Source organism: Stigmatopora nigra, chromosome 7, assembly GCF_051989575.1.
Source record: "Stigmatopora nigra isolate UIUO_SnigA chromosome 7, RoL_Snig_1.1, whole genome shotgun sequence".
Taxonomy (NCBI): Eukaryota; Metazoa; Chordata; class Actinopteri; order Syngnathiformes; family Syngnathidae; genus Stigmatopora; species Stigmatopora nigra.
The window spans coordinates 784,727-810,028 of NC_135514.1; the positions used below are offsets into that span (position 1 = coordinate 784,727).

The window sequence follows — 25,302 nt, forward strand, 5'->3', positions numbered from 1 at the left end:
ACATATGTATATGTACACATGTACATACGTATATGTACACATGTACACATGTGTATGTACACATGTACACTTGTATGTACACATGTACACATGTATATGTACACATGTATATATGTACACATATGTATATGTACACATGTATATGTACACATGTATATGTACACATGTATATGTACACATGTATATGTACACATGTATATGTACACATGTATATGTACACATGTATATGTACACATGTATATGTACACATGTATATGTATGTACACATGTACACATGTATATGTACACACATGTATATATGTACACATATGTATATGTACACATGTATATGCACACATGTATATGTACACATACGTATATGTAAACATGAATTTGTAAATATGCATATGTACACATGTACAATGAGTTTGCCCTACAGTCAGCATTAGACAGAGAATGTGAGAAAAGTCAAGGCAAAGTGGATTTCGATTGAACAAAAAACACGATAGAATATGAACATAATATTGCGTGTGTCAAAATAAGGCTAGCAACCTTTTGAACTCTGATTTGAAAATGTCTGGCACTAATGTAATTAATGAATGAGTTAATGAAGGTTTTACAATACTTAAATTTAATTCCCTTTATTTCAAACAAACTGCGAAGAAATGACTGTAATATACTTCAGAAGTTCCACTACATTCCCTCATGATGTTGTAATGTACGACATTGTTTGAAGCTTCATTTTCAAGAAGAAAACAAAACAAAAAATGCGTTATACATTAGAAAGTTCTGCAAAAGGCTAAGAATTTCAAAGCTGGAAAACCAGTCTGCTGCATACAGCCCAAGTTGATATATGGCTCCTTTGTATTCCATCACTGTTGACAAAAGACACATCACAGAAAGATAAAAAATATATATAATAAAAAAGAAAAAAAGAAAACAATCAAAAGACAGCTACACTGAAGGACACTCAGCTTCAAGTTAAAAAAAACACTCTTTGATCACATTTCAAAACATTTACATGTTCGTTCTCTTCGGTCCGGTCTTAACATTTACACGGGCGTTTGAATGCCTCACATGCCACTGTTTTGTGAGGGGGCGGGTAAGAGAGAGAGTGTCATGAGGGCATCTCAACTAGAAATCCACAATGGCTGGCTGGCTGGGGTGTTGAAACCGTGGTGAATTAAGGTGCTAGTTGCCATGGCAACGCTCTTCTTGGTAAGCACTTGTTATAGTAGTAGACTAGTAGTGTTGGTTGGCTTTTGGCTGGACACAACTTCCCCACGGTCACTTAGAATGTTTCCAATTTTTTTTTGTTTTTGTTTTGCATTGGAATGATATTATGTTTATGGGTGTGGTGTTGGGATGTTAGCATCCACTCACACACACACAGGCATATTTACATACATAGGAGAAATGGACAATGATATGGCAGAGCAAAGCAAGGCCAACACACTTAATTGCTCTTCGGTATTAATGGGTGTTCACATGCAGGGATGCTCTGCCGCGACGATGCACTTGTGTGCTTTGTTAACCTCAGACATTTGAATGATTTTTTGAATTGGACCCCAAATGGAGATGCCAAGCCACAGGAGTCCCAAGTGATTCATGAAGTATCTTCAGATTGGGCAAAAAAAGTCCTTTAAATCTCAAGAGTGTGATGTTTCCATTTGTTTGAGTTCAACGAAGTTCAATTTATCCTGTTGTGAGAAGCTATGGGAACAAATCCACTGGAAGTGAACCAGCCAATCAAATGCATTAGTGGATTTAATGACGTGTTGTTGTTTTTTTCCTCTGTTTTTGTTTCTTTTTACAATAATTATCATTTCAGTCTGATGTTGCCACTTTTATAAATGCTTTGGGTGGCGTGCGTGAATCAACACACCCACACACGCACACTCGACGACACACATACACAGACTGCATCTTCACTGTCCCTCCGACCGCTGTACCATCCACCCTCCAAAAGGCTCGTTGGCATGGTGATGCTGATTCGACGACCGTTGCTAGGACACGAAGAGCGTGGCCAGTAGCAACATGGTGATGGTGAGCAAGAGGCGGTCCCGGGATTGGCTACTTCCGCTTACACTCTTCTCTAGCTTAGGGACAGAAGGGTTAAATTCATCTGGGGAAGAGAACAGTATAAAACACGTTAGTTAAAGTACTAATATGTGTGACATATATACAGACCCTGTTTGAAACTTTAGCAGATCTACCATAATCATTTACATTACATGAAATGATACCACTTTAAGTGGTTTGCTCTTATTCTTCTTATTCTATAAGCAAGATTTTTGAAATGCTAGGAAATATTGAATTTTACCAAAGGTTTCGATAAAAATATGTATTTTTTAAATGAAGGACTTGTAAATGTAGGACAAAAAGGTTTCCATTTTTATCTTAAAATAACTAATAAAATCACACTTCAAAATCTAAATAGGCCATGTCATGAATCATTTTGAACTATCAGATAAAGTCAAGTAAGATTTGACTCCTCCTGCCAAACCTCACATGATTTTATGCTATACTAATTCACTCGTAATACTTTTAAGTGTATAATTACATGAAAAATGACCATAAAAAGTGGTTGACTGTGGGGCAAATAAAACACTTAGCCTGAATGAAAATGAGTACTACTTAAAAGGCATTTCTCCCCGTAATTATCCTCAGTATTTAGTTGAACAGGGTCATGTTTTGTGTTTACATATTCTACGTGATTCTCTTTCATTTTTATGACTTCACCTACTGGATGACCCACTTTGCTATTGTTACTTAAAACTACTTAACAGTAAATATGAAAATATGTTATATGTAGGGTATTGTAGCATGAAAGAAGGTCAACACTGCTGTCATGTTATTATTTTAAAGCTGCTGCCACTGTTTAAGCCAGATGTTATGATGAAGCTAAACATCTGGTTCATCTTTTTTCTATCTCTAGCCCAATGAATCGCATGACTTTTGACTGTATTCTTTGCTTAATGTCCTATTTTTGGCCTCATTGGGATTTTTCAATAGCAAAGGCCGAAATGGAGTTCAGCAGATACATAGATTATTCAAATACTCAAAGACGTACTGCACACTACTTCGTATGTTTTGCGAAAAACTGACAATACTGCATTTTACATTGAATTGTGGACTTACAATAATAATATTATATTTCAGGTGAAATTATGGATTTGACAGTTTAACATGAAACGTGAGCAAAACATATAATTTCGAACCTACAGTGAACTTAATTTGAAAATGTTCACTGAATGAAAGTGTCAGTCACATTCAAGCTCTTGTCTTGGCAATCATTAAAATGATTCACGTGTACCTTATGAAGTACCCAGTGATGTTGAGGAAAAAAATAACCCAGACAGGCAGCTGACTGACACACACTATGCGTGTCAGCTGTTATTAAACAGAACCTATTGTTCTCCACACCCTGTCAGACAAGCACAGACACACACACGCACACACGCATACATACACACACATACACACACAGACATACACACACAGACACACACACAGACACACACACAGACACACACACAGACACACACACAGACACACACACAGACAGGTGGTGATGTCATAGAACTCGTGATGCACCCAAAGTTTTGTCTCGCCGCACTGAGATGAGGTCGGACAAACCTGACCAGGCCGACTAATGAGACAGTGGAGCAGACGTTTTATTATTCATGTTTAATGGCGTTCAAAAATGAAAGGGCAACATTATAGTCTGGCAGCTCATAGTTGCTCGCATAGACTGATATAATGACAGGCCGCCACCTGCTTTTAAAAAAGCGGACACTGTCATTTTGTGCACTCGTGGCAGCCCAGGAGTTCAGATTGAATATGCTGTTGACCACATACAGACAATTTTGTTCTGTAATCAATTTACAGTACATTATCATGAGCCCTGTAATATCTGTTGCATTCATTTGGTATCTACAATATTTATTTAATTTGTATTCAGTCACTGATGTTGTTGGGGTTAACCTGAACCTGTAAAAGTATGTTTTCTCCACCCCTTTGAAAAAACAAAACCTTTGTTAAATAAGACAAAGCTTGTGGTTATTTTATCTTCCAGGTAAAACTATATATTTAATTCTAAACCCTGACCCCTGACATGAGTGCAGACAGCATCGATTCAGTTGTGACTCAATGAATGATTGTATAAAAAGGAGCAATGTAATTGAGTGGTGACCGATCTACAGTGTAGTCTGTCCCTGTGAGACAATAATAAGACCATTCAGTGGCAGTGTAAAGCTAAAGATGCAGCTTGAGTTGTACTTACTTAAAATCTTAAGTTACCACAACTTTTAGAAGTCTTATTTTGTTTCAAGAGTATAGTTTACATTATCTACAAATGACCAAAACCATTTGTTCCATTTAAAAAATAATTATGGCCCTTGAGCACTGAAGTGTGGGTTAAACTCTTTCACCTCTTGGGAAGTTTGCAAGAAACTGACAGGTGCGGCAATTCTTTAAATACACAAACAAGCATCTCAAGCAACTGGTTCAGACACGTGCTCGCACACTTAAACGCACGAACCTCAGGAGTAAATGAGAAAAATAAACACGTAATAATTGGTTGACGTGAGTCGTCGAAAACAGCTCGATAGTGTCTGAAGAACTCAGACAGCATTGGCGCCACTGTCACAGTGACATGTGGCAAGGATATATATTACATTGGATGTCTACCCCTACGACTGATCTATACTTTTGTCGTGGTTCATTTGTATACGAATAGATACGTATACATTATTATTACACTTTATCATTCCAAAATATTAAACCAAGCTCTAAACAATAAATCAATGCCTCCTCTACCACAGTAATAGTGCAATCTTTCTTCATTATTCAAGGCACGTAGTATAAGACTGGTGATTTGTTTGTAAAAGTACTCTGCTTGCATGATTTCGTGTGCAGAAAACAAGAAAATCAATAAATTCAGCAAATGGTTACAACTCAATTGCCTCTACTTACCCCTCACGCACATAAATATGGCGTAAAGTGACTAAGATTCTACAAAGATGTCAAGAAAAAGATAACACTATTCATAGTAAGTACCTTTGGAATGACTTAGTGTCATTGAGACAGCACTTTTAATATGCACATGTTTTTATATGTTATAAAAAGTGAGTGTGGATCTGTACTAAAGATGAAGATAGAGTGCTCTGCAAGTTTTTTTTTTTACAGCTCTTATTTTTAGGTTTCTGTTGATATCATTCGCAGATACTTTGTTAGTGTTTGTAGCAAAAATGACTATTTGGATGTTTCTTACAAAACATATTGCAATTGGTAATTCAATACTCTCGACATGTACAATGTTATGTAATTAGGCCCACCAGGGCAGTCACATGAGATGAAGTTATTTTGACTCCACTAATCGTCTTTGACTTCATATCCAGTTGTCAGATAAAGTTGCCCTCAGGTATTCTATTGAGTTTTCACATCACACTCGACTATTTGATTAGAAAAGTAAGGACAGCAAAAGCAAAATTTATCACCACTGAACTTTTTTGCCAAATCTAAGGTCTGCTGAAAAGACATCCATATATCCATTCATTTTTATAACCTAATAAAACTGCCATAATAGCTTTTGCGAGTGAAAATTCAAGTCCTGACATGGTCCTAAAAGCTGTTTTTTACTTCAGTGAAGATCATTTTCGAATGTCAGTCAGAATATTTCCAGACAGCATCTGTCTTTTCTTGTGCTTGTTGGTTGAATAATTTGATGACCTCATAGATTCAGTTAATTATGATATTGTTTTCATCACTTCTTAACCTTTGACACACCTAGCTCTTAACACTTTACAGCATAATTACACATAAACAAAAAAACACTAATAATTTATCATAATAACTCATTAAATATTGGATACAATAAAATCTCATGAGAATTACATTCTAAAATGTATCTTAAGCTGTTGTGTTTGAATCAATTGCGCATCTGTTAAATCTGGCGTTTCTTCTGCATGCGATAACGTTTTTATAATGCTCACAGTTATAGACAGTACCAAATTAATTCTCTTTGTGTAATTTGGAAGTCAAGCACAATCACAGAATGTGTTTGACATTGGACATTACAAGGAATCAAAAGCTAAAGGCAATGTCATTTCAATTTAAACAAAAAAAAAAAGCTCTGCATCGGTAAGCATCTCCGATTGTCGCTAAATGCGGTTGCTTGACTAACATTACATTCTCATAAGTGACATTGTTACTGATGTTCCTGGCAGAGGTCTTCCAACACGTCGTCAGCGGTTAATTGCTGCGATAATAAAGCCCATTAAAGAAAAAGCTTCTGGTTTCTTTGCTAATGGTCGAACCTGCTCATCAGATCCTGCAACCTGAGCCTTTGTGACGGGAGGATGAGCACAAACATGCTCTTCGGAGAGCTGCTCATACCATCTCACGCCATCTCATGCTAAATGAAATTTAATCGCACAATTGCTATATTAAGCAAAGGCGGTGTCAGATTGAAAAAAACAAAAAAAAAAAGTGACAAGCAGGTTGATTTGAAATTGTCTGCTGTTCTGAATGCAAAAGGTAAACAACAGTATGTAATTACAAATGTGCTGCGGCAGTGGTAATTGGGTGTCTGCCTTTGCTCATCTGGCTATTCTTTGTTAGATAGCCAGATGAGCAAAGGTATTTGTTTATGGGTTTATTTGTCTGTATAATAAAGGACAAATAGGAATCTGTGGTTTCTCTTTTTTTGTATAATGTTCCTGTTATTAATACTTTTATTTGTTGTCTGGTAAAGTGAAATCACACTGCAAAACTAACTTTCAAAATATAACAGAATGTTGACAAGCAAAACTTATTTAGAACATGATATTGTGTTTCAAACTTAGTCATCAAGGGAAGTTAAAATGGTGAGCCAAAAACAAAACTTTCAACCTTTTTATTATTATGTAAATATAGCTGGAAAAAAAACTTTTGTTGATTTTATTTTGATTTCGGTAGTTTTGACAGCTCTGACTTATAATGGGACTAAAGTGTGCTTTGGTGCCAGCACAGACCTGCTAAATCAGTTTTGAAATTTGGTAGCAGTCTGTGACAAGTAATATGTGTGACTACAAATTGAAGGTAGACTTTTACTACTTCTCTGAAAGAGGAGAGAGGGTCTAGCTTTGCTAAACCATAGTGGATGAGCTGCACCAACATAAGGGTGTTTAAAGAGAATGTAAAGAAGCCTGCTGATTGATGGGGAAAGTGTGAGGACATAAGCAGCATACCCAAATGAGCTCTAATACAGCCCAATTTGATACTTTCCAAAGTGAGATAACCTAGTTTTTGTAGTTTTCCCACTGGGCTGCCTTCCTACGTAAGTGCAAGGGGAAGCAGGATTCACAAAGACTTTTAAAGAAGAACACAACAGCATTTTTACAGCATCTCAACTAGTTCATTTTACCTGCAGTCATTTGTCACAGCAGTGATGACTTTTCTCATAGCAGTTAAACGACTGATTTATGAAACAAATTGGCACACAGCAATTAATAACAAGCTTATTTTACAAGGTGCCACAGAAGAGTGCAAACACTTGACAGAATGAGGATTGATGCCCACGTGGTTGCTTGCATAACTCATTTGGTTCAGTTCACATTGTTGTTGTTATTGTTGCTATAAAGTGACCGAGCACACCTTTGGTGGAGCTGCTTAATTGAATCTGTCACGTATTTGTTTACTACCTGATTTGCTGCCAATCTGCAGTGACAGATGAAGCATCATAGCTGTGACATTAACTGCTGTATAACCTTGAGATTGCCAATATGTTGTAACTAAGTGGATGAAATACAGTCATTCTGTATCCACTCACTATGACAGACACAGTCATGGATAAAAAGTCTTAAATTGACTCATCATGTTTGTCATTAGCAATGCTTCTGCATCAGCAGTGTCCAATGTCATGCTCGGGAAGCAATATCTATACAGGGGGTGTGTTCTTATAATGAGGAGTTATTGTCATTTTTTTTCATATTTACTACATATAAAATAATTGATTTGGATACAATTTTACGGTCATAAATAGAGACCTTATTGATTGAACTCGTCACTTTTTTTAAGAAATCGAAAGCAGACCACAAATTGAATGGAATATCTAACATTTAAAATATTATAATTATAACTGCATGTTAAATATAAAACATAAATTTAAGTCACCACATATAAAAGTGTTCTGAACCACCAGCAACCACCAAATTAGAATCATTAAAAATGTAATCATGGAGCAAATCATGCCAAATCAAGTCACAAGTTCATGAACATTGTGGGAATGTCTGCTAAATATGATAAAACCATGCTCCACAGAACTGTCAATCAAATACCTTACATTTAAAAGCTTTCTTACGTATGCCTACACGTTTCAGTGGAGAAAATGAATCTCCCTGGGGGCCTACGGCAACTGAAATATATCCCACCAAGTGATTGTGGAACTTTCAGCAGTCAATCAAAAATGATTTCCCAGAAAGAAAAAAAAATACTATTCCTGAGATTTAAAGGTAAATTAAAATAAAATGACCGATGCCCCCAGTATCTCCATCTGCCATACAAATACACAGTACTTTTTATAGATAGCGCTCATTACCACCGCCAGCACTTAAAAAAATTCAACACGCTCTTCTTTTTAGGCGAGTTTGTTTTACTTTGCAAGGACAAACATTCATTTATGGCAGTTCATAGTGTTGCAAGAAATCTGGCCGAACCAAGAGGAATGATCAGCAAGCATTAAATTGTATGATCCAGACAGTATTTTATCTTAAACACATAATCAGAATGAATTAGAAGGTGCATTCTGCTATTCTAAACTTTACTATAAAACTATGGATTAGAAAATAATAAATTTGTAGGGAGCCATGAAACAGATCAAAACCCAATACCCCAAACACCCCCCCCACACACACACAAATGTCTTAGAAATATGATTTCTAATAAACAACTGAAGCTTCGTTATTCCTATTTACTCAATCTACTGTAAAAAAAAAAAAAGCAAAGTATTTTCAATGAATTTGGCAGTTATTCTGATCTTGCAGATGTTATACCAGTATGAACAAGAATGGGTGAAAAAGAGGAAGAAAAAGACTTACCGATGTCATCCATCTTTAGGCCCGGTCTAAGCGTGTAGTCTGCCTCTGTTGGTTCTGGCTCGTCGTCGACATCAGAGGCTGGGGAGAAAAGGACGGTGATCATGTGTTAAACTATTGACCAAAGGATTTTAATGACTTATAACAGGAGATCTTGATAGGCAAGTGCAGGAGGGTAGCGAAAAAAAAGGGCATGGGGGTTCAAAAAAAAAAATGGCCAGGAGCGCTTTGACTGACGAGATGCACTGGGAGTCCAGAGAAATGGGCAGTGGGGTCAGTGGAGTTAACAATGATGAAGGGCACCCGAGTCTGACAGGAGAGGAAAGGTTAATATTATAGGGATGGCTATGATAAAAAGATTGGACAAGGCTGGGATCAAAGTGTGTGTTTATAAATGGCTGTGTGAGTGTCAGAGGCAGTGAAAGAGGTTAAAGCTACATATACAAATAGCCTCCCCCTGACCACAAGGAGAAGCAATAAATTAAATCTGACAAGGGATCAGGATGGTGCTTGGGGAGGAAAAAGAGAGCACTAAGAGGAATTGAAGGATATACTGAAGAGGGAGGAGGAGATGAGGTAGAGAAGCAATGGATGAATGTGAAAAGCGTAAAGCCGCAGGGGAAACTCAGCAGTTGCATTAATAACACTGTACTTGTTTTCGACTGTGTGCCACTTGCTTGGGAAATGTTAAATGTGGCAAAGCTGTAATACGCCATTTCGTAATTGGGGTACAATTCTGAGGATGGAATTTGAATCACATTTCCTTTTAGTGTGGAGTTCTCATATTATTCCATGCACGTGAGTGTTTATGTTTAAGTGAGCTTCCGAGACATGGACTTGGCAAGGCATTAAGAAAGAATATTAGGCCTGTGTTTAGGTAGGTAACAGCAGGGAATTTGAAGGTTGGTTAATTAAACACTTGACACTTGGGCAGGACCTTCAGGGACATAACTAATGGAAAATTAAAAGACACATTTTCCATATCACTGCATATCCCGATCACACTTAACAAAAAATATATAGTGGAAATGATCATCTCATCAAAATCTCTTTGTGTGCCAACCAGTTAGCAGCCAGCAGATGTCCCCACTGCAAAAACATGCTGAGTGAGTTAAGCGAGCGGACATTCCCAGATGGGTCCTAGTTGTGGTTACAACACGTGCGAAACTCACCTGTGGAGCAACAAACATACACACGAAGTCTCAGGCAGCTGCGGCCGTGGTGATGAGTCGGTGTGGCTGTTAAAGACAACAACAAACATATGAATGATGGCTTTGAAAATTGTCAGATTCCACAAAATGATTGGAAATAAACCAGTGAATGAATCCAAATTGATGGGGGAGAAGGAATACTTACAGATGTAGTAATACTCCTGTCCGACGTGAAATTCGTAGCCCAGCGAGAAGGCGCTGTAGCGCTGGAACTTTTCCGAGAACTTGATGGGGGCGTGAGGGGCGTGCGGTCGGTTGCACTCCCACCTTTTGAAGCCCATCTGGGGGTCGCAGCTTCTATAGCCGCGGTAGCTGACCATGTAGAGGACATACTGCTCGCTTGTGCCCACCATGCGCTGGCTGTCGTTGTAGTGAGGACAATAGATGTCCAGGTAGTCGTTGACATTCACCTGCATTGTGTAGCCCTCGCGACGCAGACTGGAAAGACAAAGACAGTGTACGACAGGCATGGTAAATTATCACACCCACACTTTGTTTTGTTCTGTATGTTAATGCATACTGGTAAGTGGCAACATTTAGCATGATTTGGAGTTTCGAACTGGGATTGCTAGCACACTAGTCTGCAGCAATGTTCCCTCTAATTTTTCGTTGGTCTGGGCAGAAAGACAACCTCCCTGAGCACACTGAGTACCAGTGTGAGCAACATCATCATTGCTCGCTATGGGCACACCAGTATCACACCTGCCATTAGCAGGTGCATGTCAATTTTCCCTCTAATTTTTGATGTAAAACATGCTGTAAAACAAGAAAAACATAAGAGTGGACAGAGCTACTGCCACTGGCTGCCCCGTAAACAACTTCATCATGGAGAAAAGGGGAAAAAAAACTTGGGATTTTATTTACTGCGCGCCATATGATTTCTACTGCGCAGAGAAGACGAGAGTAATGCGCAATTGAGGGAACATTGGTCTGCAGTGAGAGATCCTGCCGCAGAATACTATCAAATGTCACTTAATGACTGTATTGAAAATATATCGTTATGTGACTGATGGTACAATTATTATTATTTAATGTATTGAGAAGTACAGTGATGGCTCACTACCAATTCAGGGTGTTCCTGCCTGGTGCTCATAGTTTAGACAGAATGGACTACGGGCCCAGGGGCCAAAGCTTCTCTTCTCCCTGTTAGTGTTATGTTGCCCCCTAACCACAGCGCTCATACATCAACATAAAGTGAACACAGTGCTTGACATCAACGCTAAAGAAGGTAGGTTTGACAGGAAAATACGGTGTGGTTGAGTGTGTATATGTGTTGTAGTAGAGATGACAAAATGAAATATATTCTTTGCTGACATCTAAAAGTCATCTTTCTCTTCCCATGGCTGACCATGGCTCATATCTGCTGTAAATCATACACAGTGTAGTCAGTGGCATGATCCAGTCAGTTGGAAAGTTCTAAAAGGGAAGCATAAGTGTGTGTAATACAATAACGTCACAGGGAGGCAGCAGAGTGTCATAATGGGACTGATGAACCTCTTTTCTGGTTCTAGGTCAGGTCTCCTAGGAGATTATTATTCAATTATTAAATGAAGATCGAAACACTGAGCTCTGTGCCTTCCTCTCAGTGCTCTTCTCAACCCTCATCTGTCTCCCCCTCATTTTTTTTTTTGCTTTTATAGCCACATTAAGGAGTGATTAAATGTTGGACTTTCAATCTTTTGCTTCCTGCTCCTCTTGCGGCTCTTCTCCCAGGGCAATCACACCATTTTTTTGTTCTTGCAATGTAATAATGCGCAATGCAGACACATTGTACTTCATTTAAAGTGAGTACCTGGGTTACTGAAGAAGGAATATAACAAATGAACTGGCTCTTTAGGCAAGAACATGAATTTTTTAGTTCTTGGATGAATAATTTTTTTTGTGGTCTATTACCCAAGAGCCCCTTGCAACGAAGGTAATGATAGGACAAAGAACCATATTTGGTAACTTTAACTCAAGTTAAAAAAAAATACTACATGTGAGCATTTTTATTACTGTTATAAATACTGAGTGGTTAGCACATCTGCCTCACAGTTTTTAGATCGAGGGTCCAATCCCTGGTGGGTTTTCTCTGGGTACTCCGGTTTCTTACGACATCACGACAATATACATGCTAGGCTTTTCTCTTTTTTTTAAAAAAGCTAGTTGAATAAAGACATCAATAGAACAAAGATTATGGAATTGTCAGAAGATGTGATTTTATATTTATACAGATGTTACAGTAGGTGGGGCATGGATTGCATTAGATTGCTCAGTTTCTTCATCAATTTCCGAAAAAAATCTGCCATTATGACATTTTAATCATGCAAAAATGTTTTTATCTGTGTGTAATCATAGGATGACCATTCAAAAGATATCAAGAACTTAACGTCTCCCTCTAAAAGCATTCAATTCAATAGCCTATTGGCTCTTTGGAGAATTATTGAATAAAGGTTCCAACTGTATTATAATGTGATTGATTTTAATCCCTTATTAGGGTACTTTACATTTGTTAAAAAACATAAAGCATTCGGTTTTATTTAGCTTTTAAGTGTAATATATACAATCTTTAAAACATTATTTTCAATTTGGCACTATGGTGACAACCTCCGTGTACTGGAAGTAAAGCTGTGTTACAACATTACAAACCCCCTACTTTAGTTACAGACATTTTTTTCCCCCAAAAACTGATATAGCATCAGATCAAAATACACTTTAAACTTAATTAGACATTTTTTGAACACAACTGTATGTTGTCATGATTTGGAGTTTCATTTCAAGTATTAGTAGTATTTTCTGCCCTCCTTTGGCACTTCTAAGTCATTACAAATGTGGAATCAGGGACTTCTGCACATTCGCCTGCCTGACATTTGACAGGAACTCAAAAAAACTATTCATAACAGCTTACAAAGTCAATATTTTTTTCTCTTCTTTATTTACATTTCTTTTTTTCTAATTATAAACTTCAAGGCGTGTTGAAATGGCACTGTGGAGATTCCCTTTCATAACAATTACACGCCTTGGCTATGTGAAGGATGAATGTTTTTCTCACTGTGCTTACAGCTAGCTTTACAGTAGATGTCAGCAGAAATAGAGCGAAGGCTATAGGTGAAGGTTTGCTCTTCTCTGCTGCAGTGCAACATTTGTGTTATTGTAGTAGTGCAAAAAATATATATATAGCGTGGAATTTTTCAAAAGAGACAATATTTACTATATAAGGTGTGGAAGTTCAAAGTAGAATAAGGCATGGTACCTCCAAAGAGGCCTGAAATCCAGATAGATTCAGGGTGCAGTAGAAGGTAAAATGGAGCATGCACATTATAATAAATTAATAAACACCAAATGAAGGGTTTTAGTCCTTGCAAAAAATAGCAGGGGCGAAAACAAAGAGAAGAAAATGAGCTCAGAGCATCTTGAGTCATGTAGAAGCAAATCCCTGCTTTAAGATAAAAGCACGTTTTACTATCCCTCCTGTGTGCATGCGTGCGTGTCCGTGCGCACCTGCTTTGCTTTTCTTACTGCGGACAAGCATTTACTGTGTGTGTGAGACATCAAAGCGTCAAACCAGAATCTAACGGACTTCTCAACTAAATGGAAAGACCTCTTTAAGGGGTGGATCAAAAGAAAAATATCAAGGGTTGCGAAATGTGATTTCACCATAGCACAACATTAAGACAAGCCGGCAACAGAATTTCCAGGTACAATAATAAAAAACATGATGAAAACAGAACAGATAATGAGTTTGTATAGGAACAAGTGATTTGGGGCTTTCGGAATAGGGAACTTATTAAATGATCCATCTACTTGTGCCTCTGCAGACTAATGAAAAAGTGATATTAAACAGAATAATAGCAGCATACTTTGAGGAAATGAACATAAGCGTTATTTACTGAAAATAACCCTTACTACAGTCAAAGCTGATTTATTGATACAAATGAGTTATTTTGAAGGTAACAGTCGTGTTTAATGGCTTTTGAAACCAATTCTAATGTTGAATGGAGACATATTGGATTGGAAGTGAACTTCTTTGGAAAAAAAAACTCTTCTTCAATTATGATAGACAATTGGGCCTACTATATTCATTTTTTTCAGATTTTACATGTTATACAATGTTTCAGATTCAGTCCAGTAGACAATGCAGCAGCAATTAATTATTATGCGCACTTGCAATAGAACAAAAGCCACAATTCATGAAGCACAATGAAAAAGTTCCTTCATCAAATAAACTAAACAAATCACGTCCAATGAAGAGCAGCAAAACTGTTCCAAATGAACTGCGGCCACCAGATGTTTACATTACGCACTTTTTTTTCTTTTTAAAAACTTACTGTGACACTCTCCATTCTGTTAGCATCACATTTTTAAAGTGAACATTTACATAACAACAATAGATTTCAATAGCAATGTGTCCGTTTAGAGTCTAAAGTAAAAATTGATTTTTCTTTTATTGCACAGCAATCTAATGGATTTCCATTTGCCCTATTGGAGTTTTTACATAATAATGCTCTTGGGGAGTACTAAGTGAGAGAGGAATGGAAATAAAGTGGCATTATGTCTACTTTTCTTGTTTCATGTTGAATTGCCTTTCATTCCGTATCACTTGCAAATACAAGGATTGTGTTGTAACATCACTAAAAAAAAAAAGTCTCTTTTTTGTGAAATTTGTTTAGTCATCTCACAAGAAATGGCCTCCATACAAACATTTTTCTTTCGTATTGATATATGCCAAGTCAGTCTTAGGGGAGAGAAAGTCAATTGGTGTCCGACTGCATTATTAATCACAGTAAACAAATGACTATACATAAAAATTGCTACCTTATTTATCTTAAAAGTGTGTTAAATCTTGCAGGATAAAATGATTCGATTATATGTGTTGGGCTAACGAGACACTCCATACCTAACATAAGGTGACAATTGTAACACCTTTGCTAGTCAAAACAGCAACAAAGAAGCATAAAACAGACTCTAAACTGAAGATCTAAATAATCTTGTACACAAGTATCTTCTAAATGTGATACTCCCCAATGACTACTGTTGTTAACAATACTAAAAAGAAAAAAGTCAAGTACAATGTATGAAATGAATGTCCATTGATTGAGAAAAAACTATGACCTAATTCTCTATCAACTTTCAATTCAACAACCTGAAAAAAAATGGAGGAAATTCATCAACCATCTTTCTCAGAATGGAATAAAAATATTTTTTCCTCCACTTTAACTCACTCGTTTTTTAAAAGGTCGTTCGTTAAGAACTGGTGTTGTAAAACAGTAAAGCAACGCTGTGCATAAAAAAATCTGAGGAGAGTGTTAATCATTTTTTTACACAAAGAAAGCAACATTATTTGCATGCACCAAGTGGATTCCTCTCACTCTATTATTTTTCCAATGCCTAACCCGTCTTGCTACTCGGGTGTATTGTGTTTAAAAGCCCACCGGAGCCCTTTTTAAAACACTCTATGGCAAGGAATGATATTAACAGGTACATTTTGTACAAGGGCTTATTAAAACCTCATTGTTCTGGGATTGTTCAGGAGAAGGCGCTGTAATTGGAAATGTTGAAATAATCTCATCAGCAACCTTGAAAAATTGGCCTGGAGACTATTGGGAACACAAGAATGAAGAAAAAAATGAGATAATTACCTTAAGTATCCACCGTTAAAATGTATTTAGCCAATTAAGTGTATGTATATGAACTCTTTACTGGTTTCAGTTTAATATCTACTACAAGTTTAGGAATTGGAATTACCTGTTTTTACTCTAAAAATGTGATTCCATTCCCCTTTGTTCACTTTTGGGGGTTTCTGATGATTCCCTGGCTCTTAAGTACAAAGAATGGAGATCTACAAATCTATTTAAGATAATGACACACTGTTTCATCCCTGCATGAGTTACAGGGGTCTAATCGCATGACATCATTACTATAGATGACACACCCTGTCACTGGAGCCGAGCCAGTTGAACAGATGAGGATGGGGCGCCGTCATATGATGGATTCAGCTTGGTCTAATTATGTACATACTTCATTATCAGACATTTTTAAAACATCACAGGAAAAATACATGAGGGAACCTCTAAAGTCAAAGACGGCTATTCTGTTATGCATTTTGAACTGTAAAATGTACCAATTTTACCATATAAAGTGAATTCAAATATGGTTAAGCTATTAGAAAACATTGTTAATAATACAGTAGGGCCTGGAGACATTTTTAATGTCTATATATATATAAGATTTTGTTGTTAAAATAATTGTTTTACTTATATCATATTGGCTACCCATCTTATAAAAAGTTCAATTGCACATTTGAAAGTTATCATCACACTTTCCCCCAATGCGATCTTGGTTTACGCTTTTGTGGAAAGACACCGACAAAGAAAAACCTAGACACCACGTTAAAAGAACTTAATCCTCAAAAGAATTGCTAAATTCAGCATGGCATCCCCCCGTAGCGATGCTGTTAGTGTTTAAAACAGTTGATTGACAGTGGAATAACCAAAAATGTATGCTTTGTAGAAAGCCAGTACTCTCATCAAAGTGGTCCAGCCATGTTCCAAAAATTGCTATTCAAGATTTTAAAGCTATTCGGCCTCCTGAGGCCACCATTCTTCATCTCATCTTAGTCCAGCACAGATATGCCAACATTGTATATGCGTGTGGGTCTGTGTGTAGGTTACAATGAGGCATCAGAGCGCACGATAGAAGGGAAGATCTCTCCTGCTGAATGGAGACTCGCAGACATTTGTAGCATGACTGAGGCTGTCATCAATCTCGGAGGCGAATCTTCCTACAGAAGCTCCCTCAGCTCACCATTGCCTGTATTTGATTTTTCATCTTTTTTTTTAAATATCTTTCTCTGGATAAACACAAGTTTCAAACCTTGATAGCACGCCTCTTGATAGTGAAGCTGTCTTTGATACGCATTATCTAATGAGATCTAACAATAACGTCGTTAGATGAAAATATTTCTAGTCGAAACAAATTGTGCTCGTCATTTGTAGTGATGTAAAACTAGAGGTCATTGCAATGCGAACGGCTTCTTTCATAGTACAAATAAAGAATGGCGGGTGTTAATTCCCACAGCTGTAAACAACGGGATGCATATATGAGGAAGACGGTGAGTGAAATCCAATTTTAATACATTACTCATAGTGCTGGTACATTACATTTAACAGACAAGAGGACGTGGTAATTAAAATGTCAAGAAACGGAGGAAATTGGATGAAAGAATTAGTCCTACTAGTACACTCACACACATACACACACTGGTGCATTGACATTTCAGTGGTCTTTTAATGGACAATGATTTATCTAAACAACATCGGGAACTAGCAACATATTTGTCTTTAAATTCCTAGATCAAATTCCAATGTTTTTTATAAGATAACGTAGAAACCAGACACCAGAAAAAAATCATTTCAATCACTTAGTCATGGATAGGATGGGGGAGTTGTGGACATTTTCAAATACCTATGGCACAGTAAATCAAACTGCAGTGGCAAGGGGAATCAATACCATGCCTGTTTAAAAAAATAATAGGAAAATACTTTTGCAAAATGTAATAGAAAGGAATTTAGCTCAAATATACCTGCCCAAGAAAAATGGTCGCTGTTATAAATGATAGTTACCATTTTTCATTAAATGCTTTTAATAAAAAAAGGCCACCACCAGACAGAGAAGTGAGCACATTGGTCACAAAACTTTATGATGCAGATCAAAGCATAAAGACAGCAATCGATGACGAATCGGCTGTAACGGTAGGACAATTCCCATTGACGCTGCCGTATATATCACCAGTGAGAATGATTTCAAGACACACAGTGAGAAGCAGAAAAAAAATCTACTGAAAATGTCACACCCCTAAAGGCTTATAATAAACAGTCAAAGCAAACAAAAATGTGGATGTAGACTTAAAGCACAAACAGCATAAGCTCTTCTTCACCGTAATGGGTGACGGACAAAAGTCAGTCCTACGAGACCAAAGCCTCTAAAGACCTTATTCTCTAATAAAGGGGATTTAATAAAAGGACAAAAGAGAAAAATAGCATAGACAAATATAAAGACAGAAATATTGGATTCGTCTCTGTGGCGGATTCCATTGTATTGGATCTGCAGAGGTTCCTAATGAAGTGGCTGATGGGTGTACTTGCTTTCAGTAGAAATCAATAGGTGTATGGAGTGTGTCAAACGGGCTGAAATTTCCTTCTGTCAAGGCTGATACAACACGTATCTCTCAGCTCATGGTCCATTGCTGGTAATTGATAAAAGTGTTATAGCTTCAAATTCTTTTCATTCCCTTGCCACGTCCTCCCTCTTCTGCTCTTGCAATCCCCAACTCCCTTGTTTTCCTCATCTCCTGAGCATCTTGTCTTCTTCTTCCTTTTTCATCCATCATCCTGCCTGTCTCTCCCTTACCCCACCTGGAAATGTTTAAAGTGCAGCTTGAACAAGGAGACTAAGGCAACAATTGGCCCTTGAAGAACACTGCATTTTAGATTGTAATTTAAAAGAGACATGTTGGAGGACTGGTTAGAATGACGTCTGACATTCTAAGATTAGGGGTACAATGTCAAGTATGGTGTCCATTTTGGGTTAAATGAACAATCAAAACTTTCCATAGGATTGAATGTGTGTTCTTCTCTTAGTTACCCTGAATTTGGGTGGTTACTGGGAAAGGCTTGGGAACCACCACTTGGATATTGAATGAAAATGTTATTGATATTGTATTTTACCTCAGTTTTCAAGAAATATTACAAACATTTTACAGGAATTTCTGGGTATTTTGACTGACTTAAGTGAGTCATCTCTAATAGATGGTCAAAATTAAACACCACAATGTGTACTTTCTCAGCAATTCATTTAATCTATACACCTTTCCTAACAAGTACAAGGTGAAAGACCTCGAAAAGCTCCGCAACAAGGCAATTCAGACTAACAAAAATATGCGTGGAGATGTGCAACCCACAAATTTACCACACTGTTACGCATGAATGTTCACCATTTTCAGTCGATTGTGGGTGGCCACCCAACAAATTGAACTTTTGATAAATAAACTCAAGGCAGAAACTAAGAGAGAAACGAAGATATAGGTGAAAGAATAAACTAAACTTAAACGGTGATTAAAGGAAAATGTTGGTAGGGAATAAAAGCCAGACAAGTGCTTTTGGCCCTTAATTTGCTTGCATATTGATTTTGTTTTCACCTTAATTCATCAAGTGCTTTACAAGCATCCGGTGTATCTTGGGCCATCTTTCTAGCAAAGGCCCACAATGCTATCGTCCCCTTTGCTCCAGTCGATCCTTTCGGAGGGAGGGCCCTACATCCCAGTGTGCTGCCGCTGTTGGTGTTCCAAAAGCTCAAGAAAAAGACGCTGCGAGCAGACGTAGGCAGCCGGCCAGCGCAGGCGGGGAAGTGCGTTGAGCGAGAGGGTGTGCATGCTGTTGGCAAAGCTCTGCTATGATTGATGCTGATGCAGTCGGATGACTGTGAATAGACTCAGCGCTAAGCCAGACATTACCCTGTGACCTAGCTATTGATTCTCGTTTCCACTGTCCCAAACAACACAACAGCCCGACTGACCCGGCTGGTGCCAAAAACCACACCAAAAAACACACACAAACGTACGTGTATACTGTAAGTCAGATTGATCTTGTAGCGTGGTTCTGTGAAGGCTGATCAATTTGCCGCATAACAATCACTCTGTTGCTTCCTGGCTCAGTGTGACAGCCCTCTGTCCCATTGACTGATGTGTTCGGGTCAGGCGTTGAAAGCTCCAGTATCATTGCTTCGGGAAAAAGAGCTCAAGAAACCTTTCCAACAATAACAACATCACTCAGAACTGTCTCTTAAGCTTCACTCTCTGTGAGATCCAACAAAATACATTATATTGGATGATTTGGAAGTAGAAGAAAAGTATTGGCGTTGATAATATTTGCTTGAAGTGGAAAGGTGGAAATGATCAGCAATGATGAGCCATTGACTTTGCTCACTATGAAATAATGGAAACTCTTAGGTAGAGCATATCCCTTAATCATACAGGAAAATATTTTTTTTAATTAAATAAAGACATTGTACATCATGAAGCCTCAAAGTTGAGGCCATGAGAAATATGAACTTTTTCAAATCTTTAAGAAAAAATGTTGAAAAAGATTCTACACACTGTGATACACATCCTCAACATGAACCAAATTTCACCTAACATAAACAAACCTATAACTTGAAGCTTAACATGGCCTAAACAAAACTGTTGACTGTCATTTGAAGAAATCATGGAATAACCAAGGACCATTATCCAAACAATGCTTACCTAAATTAACCAAAATTTGTAACTCATCGTAACTCAAAAAAACATAACCACAGAATACGGTGGTGAACATTAATCCAAATAAACCAAAAGCAAATTGATTTAAACTAGAGCCTTCCACTTATTTCACAATGCAAATCTCAATTTCCTAAACTAACCCAAATTAATTATCCTAATCCTAATACTATTCAACTTTATGAACAGTGCATTTAAAAATAAAAATATTGGTACACTTCAAAATGGGCTGGAATAATTCACCATAGCTGTTTGACCCATGTCGTGTATTCTGACAAGTTAGACACGGAACAGCGAGCTTGATGACTGTGCATTCGACAAGACCGCGCTGTAAAAGAAGAAAAAAAAAAAAAAAAAAAAAAAAAAAAAAAAAAAAGAGTCCTAATGGTCTTCCAAGACAAAACCACAGCTGGCTTTCAACATTAGTCTCCATGGCGACAGATGAAGCTCTTGCCATGGAGCTTTTGTAGCCCCAAAAAAGAGGAGGAAGGAGGAGGCTAAGGGGGTTCATTGCTTGGTCTTCAAACCATCTATTCCCTTTTTATCCACATCGCTCCTCAGACTCCCTAATGGCTAATTAAGTAGCACTTATTACTGCTGCACATTATCACATATTTTCAGCTATTACTGTGGCAAATTGTGTTCGGTCCTCTTTTTACCCTTCTTACTTTGGTTGCAATATGAAAAAAGAAAGCTAAGAGCAGTGTAGACGGCCGACTGTAGGCAATAACCTTAAATATGTGAGCTATATGTGATATGCAGACTAAAATAAAGTCTGTAGAGCACATAAACTCCAGAAAATTTGTTTGTGGAGACGACCCCGTTCCACTAAAGGAACCAGGGTACCCATTTGGTGTCTTAGTACACATGCAATGCCGTTTTTTTTTTTTAAATCAAATGCGTCCCAAAAAATTTAAAATAAACGGGTTGATTTTCCCCTGGCAAAGAGCTGAGTTGGAGCCACATGACTGGGACACTATAAAACATCAGTTCATAATTAAATAATTTGTGCAAGCCAAACTGAAAATGCTTTGGCCTTTGCGGCCACGAAAGTGACACGCAGTGGGTGGAGGCTCTAAAATTTATATTCATTCAATCATTCATTTTCCATAGGCTACCTCTTATGTGTAATGCCCTACACGTAACATTAAAACGTGTTGTTCCCCAACACAGACCAGAACCCATGATCTCGGGACATGCTAACTACTCCTCCATTGGGCCTTAAGTAAAATATATTTGTTTTCTGAGTTCTATCATTTTCATCCTTTGCCATTTACTGACTTGTTATTGCATCTGATTCCAGAAAAAAAAGAAGGAGGAAGAAAAAACAGAAAGCCAGAAATATTCGATTTCCCCTTCAATAGGATACAGAAGGTTTGAGATACTTTCGGGACTAAACTTTGTGGGCTTGAAACAATTAATCAATCTGACATGTCAGATGGTTTTGTTTATACAAGTATTTTCCTTCGTAAATCCATCTGGCTAGATGCCAAAATAAACAGTTTGGAGTGGGCCAAGCACTTTTAAAACCTCAAAATCGACCACGGACTAAATTAATTCCATATCTCAGGCTCTCTCTCCGAACAAAAAGCACAACCATTAAAAGTAAAGTCATTATCAATCCATTTGGGAAGTAGCTGAGTAGGAAGTAAAATTTTAAGGGCAAATAAAATCAACAAAATTACATTGTGTCACAATAGTACAGTTAGTTTTGTTGGAGGAGAGGGTTTTATAAACATCATTTTCATTACAACGAGCCTTGAGTGCTGTTCTTTACTTTTCCTTGAATATTGAGTTAAATTCTGATGAAATTGCTAGCACATCAGGACCTCATTATGTTTCCTACCAAACACATGCAGACATGCCAAAATGGATTTTGCTTTGAGCATTGGGAACACAAAATTCCCTTTTGTGTGTTTGTCTTAGCAAGGTGGAGCAGTGTGCGCTTTATTGCTATTCTTTTTCACTATAGTGCAGGGTTTATTGCATAGATTTGAATGTTATGGTAACGGGGTGGCCATTTTTTCCCTTTCATATAGTATATAGCCTCGAGGCTCAGTTGTTTAGCCATTCAGACCACGCCCTCCTTTGTTTTGTTGAGGTGCAGGGACTTGGGTAGAATAAATGAAACATTCACATGTTGTTGTTGTTGAAGAGAAAGCCTGCAGATTAGAACAGATTGCTCATTTAAGAGTTTAGAGCTCAATTAGCCATTAAGAAAAATAATTATCTGTCAAAGAAATCAATGGAGCAAAACAATGCATTGGGAAAAACAATGCTCAGACCATCTTCTTTTCTAACTGCAGAACAGTTGTTATGCTTCCTGAATAAAATGACTTCCCACTGTGTTGTTTGTGTATGAAAATGTGTATGTTAGACATTTAGTGTGAGAGGGTAATGATTATTAAAGATTATATATAGGAATATTTCCAAAATGCTTCTATTATCTGTGTGGATTAAAAAAAAAATTATAACCGCCAACAATATGGGATGGAAATGGACTCTACAGTCGCACAGTCAAGCAAAACCTTAGAGCTCAAATGATCATCAATTACATAATCACAATCAATGAATGATGGATTTTCACTTTCACATTATCACTGTCTCATTCCTTATTCTAAATGAATAGTTGGAGAACAGTCATCATTGAATTCACTGACATTGATGGTTATACACGACCAATCTAATATGACTGAAGGCGAGTCTTGGAGCCAACGATCACTATCCTGGCCTCAGAGTACAAACTCATTTGACATCTATTACCAGTACGGAGCATTTGTGATATAGATTTTACCAACTACTACACACATGAACCTACTCTGCAAATACTATATAATACTATTCTACTATAAAATTGTGTGAATGCAATTGAAATTGAAAGGGTGCTTTTGTTTCTCTATATGATTGATTGGCATCCAGTCAACTAATCCAGGCTCAATTTCACCCTCCGCTCTGACCAGGATAAGCGCTATAAAACATGGATAGATGGTTGTATTTGCATAAAAAGATTTCCGGTTTTTGGCTAATCTGCAAAATGTATTCGATGTATTTGGGGAAGGTACTGTACCACTGATGGTGTGTGCGAGGGTGTGTGTGTTTTGTGGGATTTCTTGTCACGACTTGGTGGTGATGTGGTGATTCTCTCCAGTGAACATGAGCCGACTCTGTCAAGACTCAACAGTCTATCAGTGAAACATCCTTATCCTGTTTCCTACCTCCACATTACTCAGCCCCTTCTGTCTCTGTCCTTATCAGGCTTTCCCCCATCTGTCTACTTCCATTTCATATTTCACGTTCAATTTTTTTGACAGCGCTCTCCTCCGACACCTGAGGCTCCATCCTTCTTCTACCCTCCACTGGCCCGTCAATGTGTCGTCTCTTCGCCCAACCGTCCGTTCCCCCCATCCTTTCCTGCTTGCTCCTGATGTCAATATGTCTGATGGTGTGGTGGCCAGCTGTCAATCATTACATGACAGTCAGCAAAATGTGCAGTGACGCAGACCTGTGTGAGTGAGTGCGTGTTAAATAAAACATTACACCTAAAGACCTGACCTGTATTTTCTGCCTTTGAAGCTCAAAGTGACTGAATGCCTTATGTGAAACCCTGCACAAAAACAACAAACAAATTAAATCTGAAAGCTCTAGTTCGACAATGTGGAATGACAAAGAGCACACTGATAGAAATCAAAAAAATATTTCTTTCTGATTTCTAGATTTCATTTATTGATTAAAAAAATCAACCCAGTATTTCCTCAACATACTAATGGACTTAAAAATGGTGTTTTTTTTCTACTTTCAAGGTACTCAAAGCACTTTGAAACTATTTTCATATTTACCTATTGAAGACACAGCATCACACAGAACATAGGGATCATTAGCTTGTCTTAGCTTTATCTTATTCATTCTTAATCTGAACCCTTTGTCCTCACAAGCGTCATGGGGGAGTGCTGGATGGAGCTCATCGCAGCTAACCTCGGGCTCAAGGCGGGCTCTCAAAAGCCTGTAATGATGGCGCCCTCGTGTGTGCTGAGTTTTAGCGTAACTTGGACTAATGTACTGTATTTTGTCGCATATTGACCAGTGTTGCGCATAAGCCGTACTCTTAAAATTTCATAAAATTGCTGAATTTTACAATTTCTCTTGTATAAGACGCCCCTTGATTCACAATTTTCAAATTTTAACAACTTTTGGAATGTGCTGACATGGTAAACACTACGAACACATGTATCAACACTACTCGCATCTGGCCAGTAAGAGGACTTCTTGAATTTCAATTATAGACATCAAAATACATTATGTTTAGATGTTTATCCATTTAGATTTTCTCTATTTTGAACTAAATGACCATATCGGCCACATTCTCTTTTCGTCTTTGCCACCTTGCAGTTTTATGCATGTCAAGTCTTATTTGTTTGCATATAAACTGTACCGTTGATTCAGTCATCATCTTTTTTTGTTACAAATATGGCGTATATGCGAGAAAATACAGTGACTAACCACCGTACTAACTAGTCAACCAGTTATTTGGAAAAAACACCAATTTTCATAAAACTATGAAGCATTATTTTGGCCCAACAGAACTGCAATGAAAGTGGAAAAGGTAAAGTTGTCATTTATTTTCAAAAAGAAGACAATGCAGGTTATTACTTTGGCGCAGCTGCCTTCCTACACCGTGAATGAAACAGCGGGGTTAGAGTCCATTTAGAAGCTGATATTCTTCATATAATGTTAAGTTTGGCTGGCA

General features: G+C 37.6%; 1 protein-coding gene across 2 annotated transcripts in view; it reads right to left on the reverse strand.

The window, feature by feature from the left end:
* Positions 1-604: 604 nt before the first annotated feature.
* efna3b (ephrin-A3b) overlaps positions 605-25,302 on the reverse strand; it is a 56,215-nt gene continuing 31,517 nt past the window's right edge. For both annotated transcript variants that reach the window (XM_077721337.1, XM_077721336.1), the window contains exons 3-6: positions 10,413-10,705; positions 10,229-10,294; positions 9,060-9,137; positions 605-2,104 (exon numbers count right to left, since the gene is read on the reverse strand). In XM_077721337.1, the coding sequence (XP_077577463.1) occupies positions 1,986-2,104; positions 9,060-9,137; positions 10,229-10,294; positions 10,413-10,705 (556 nt within the window). In that variant the 3' untranslated portion in view covers positions 605-1,985. The remainder of the gene's footprint in view (positions 2,105-9,059; positions 9,138-10,228; positions 10,295-10,412; positions 10,706-25,302) is intronic.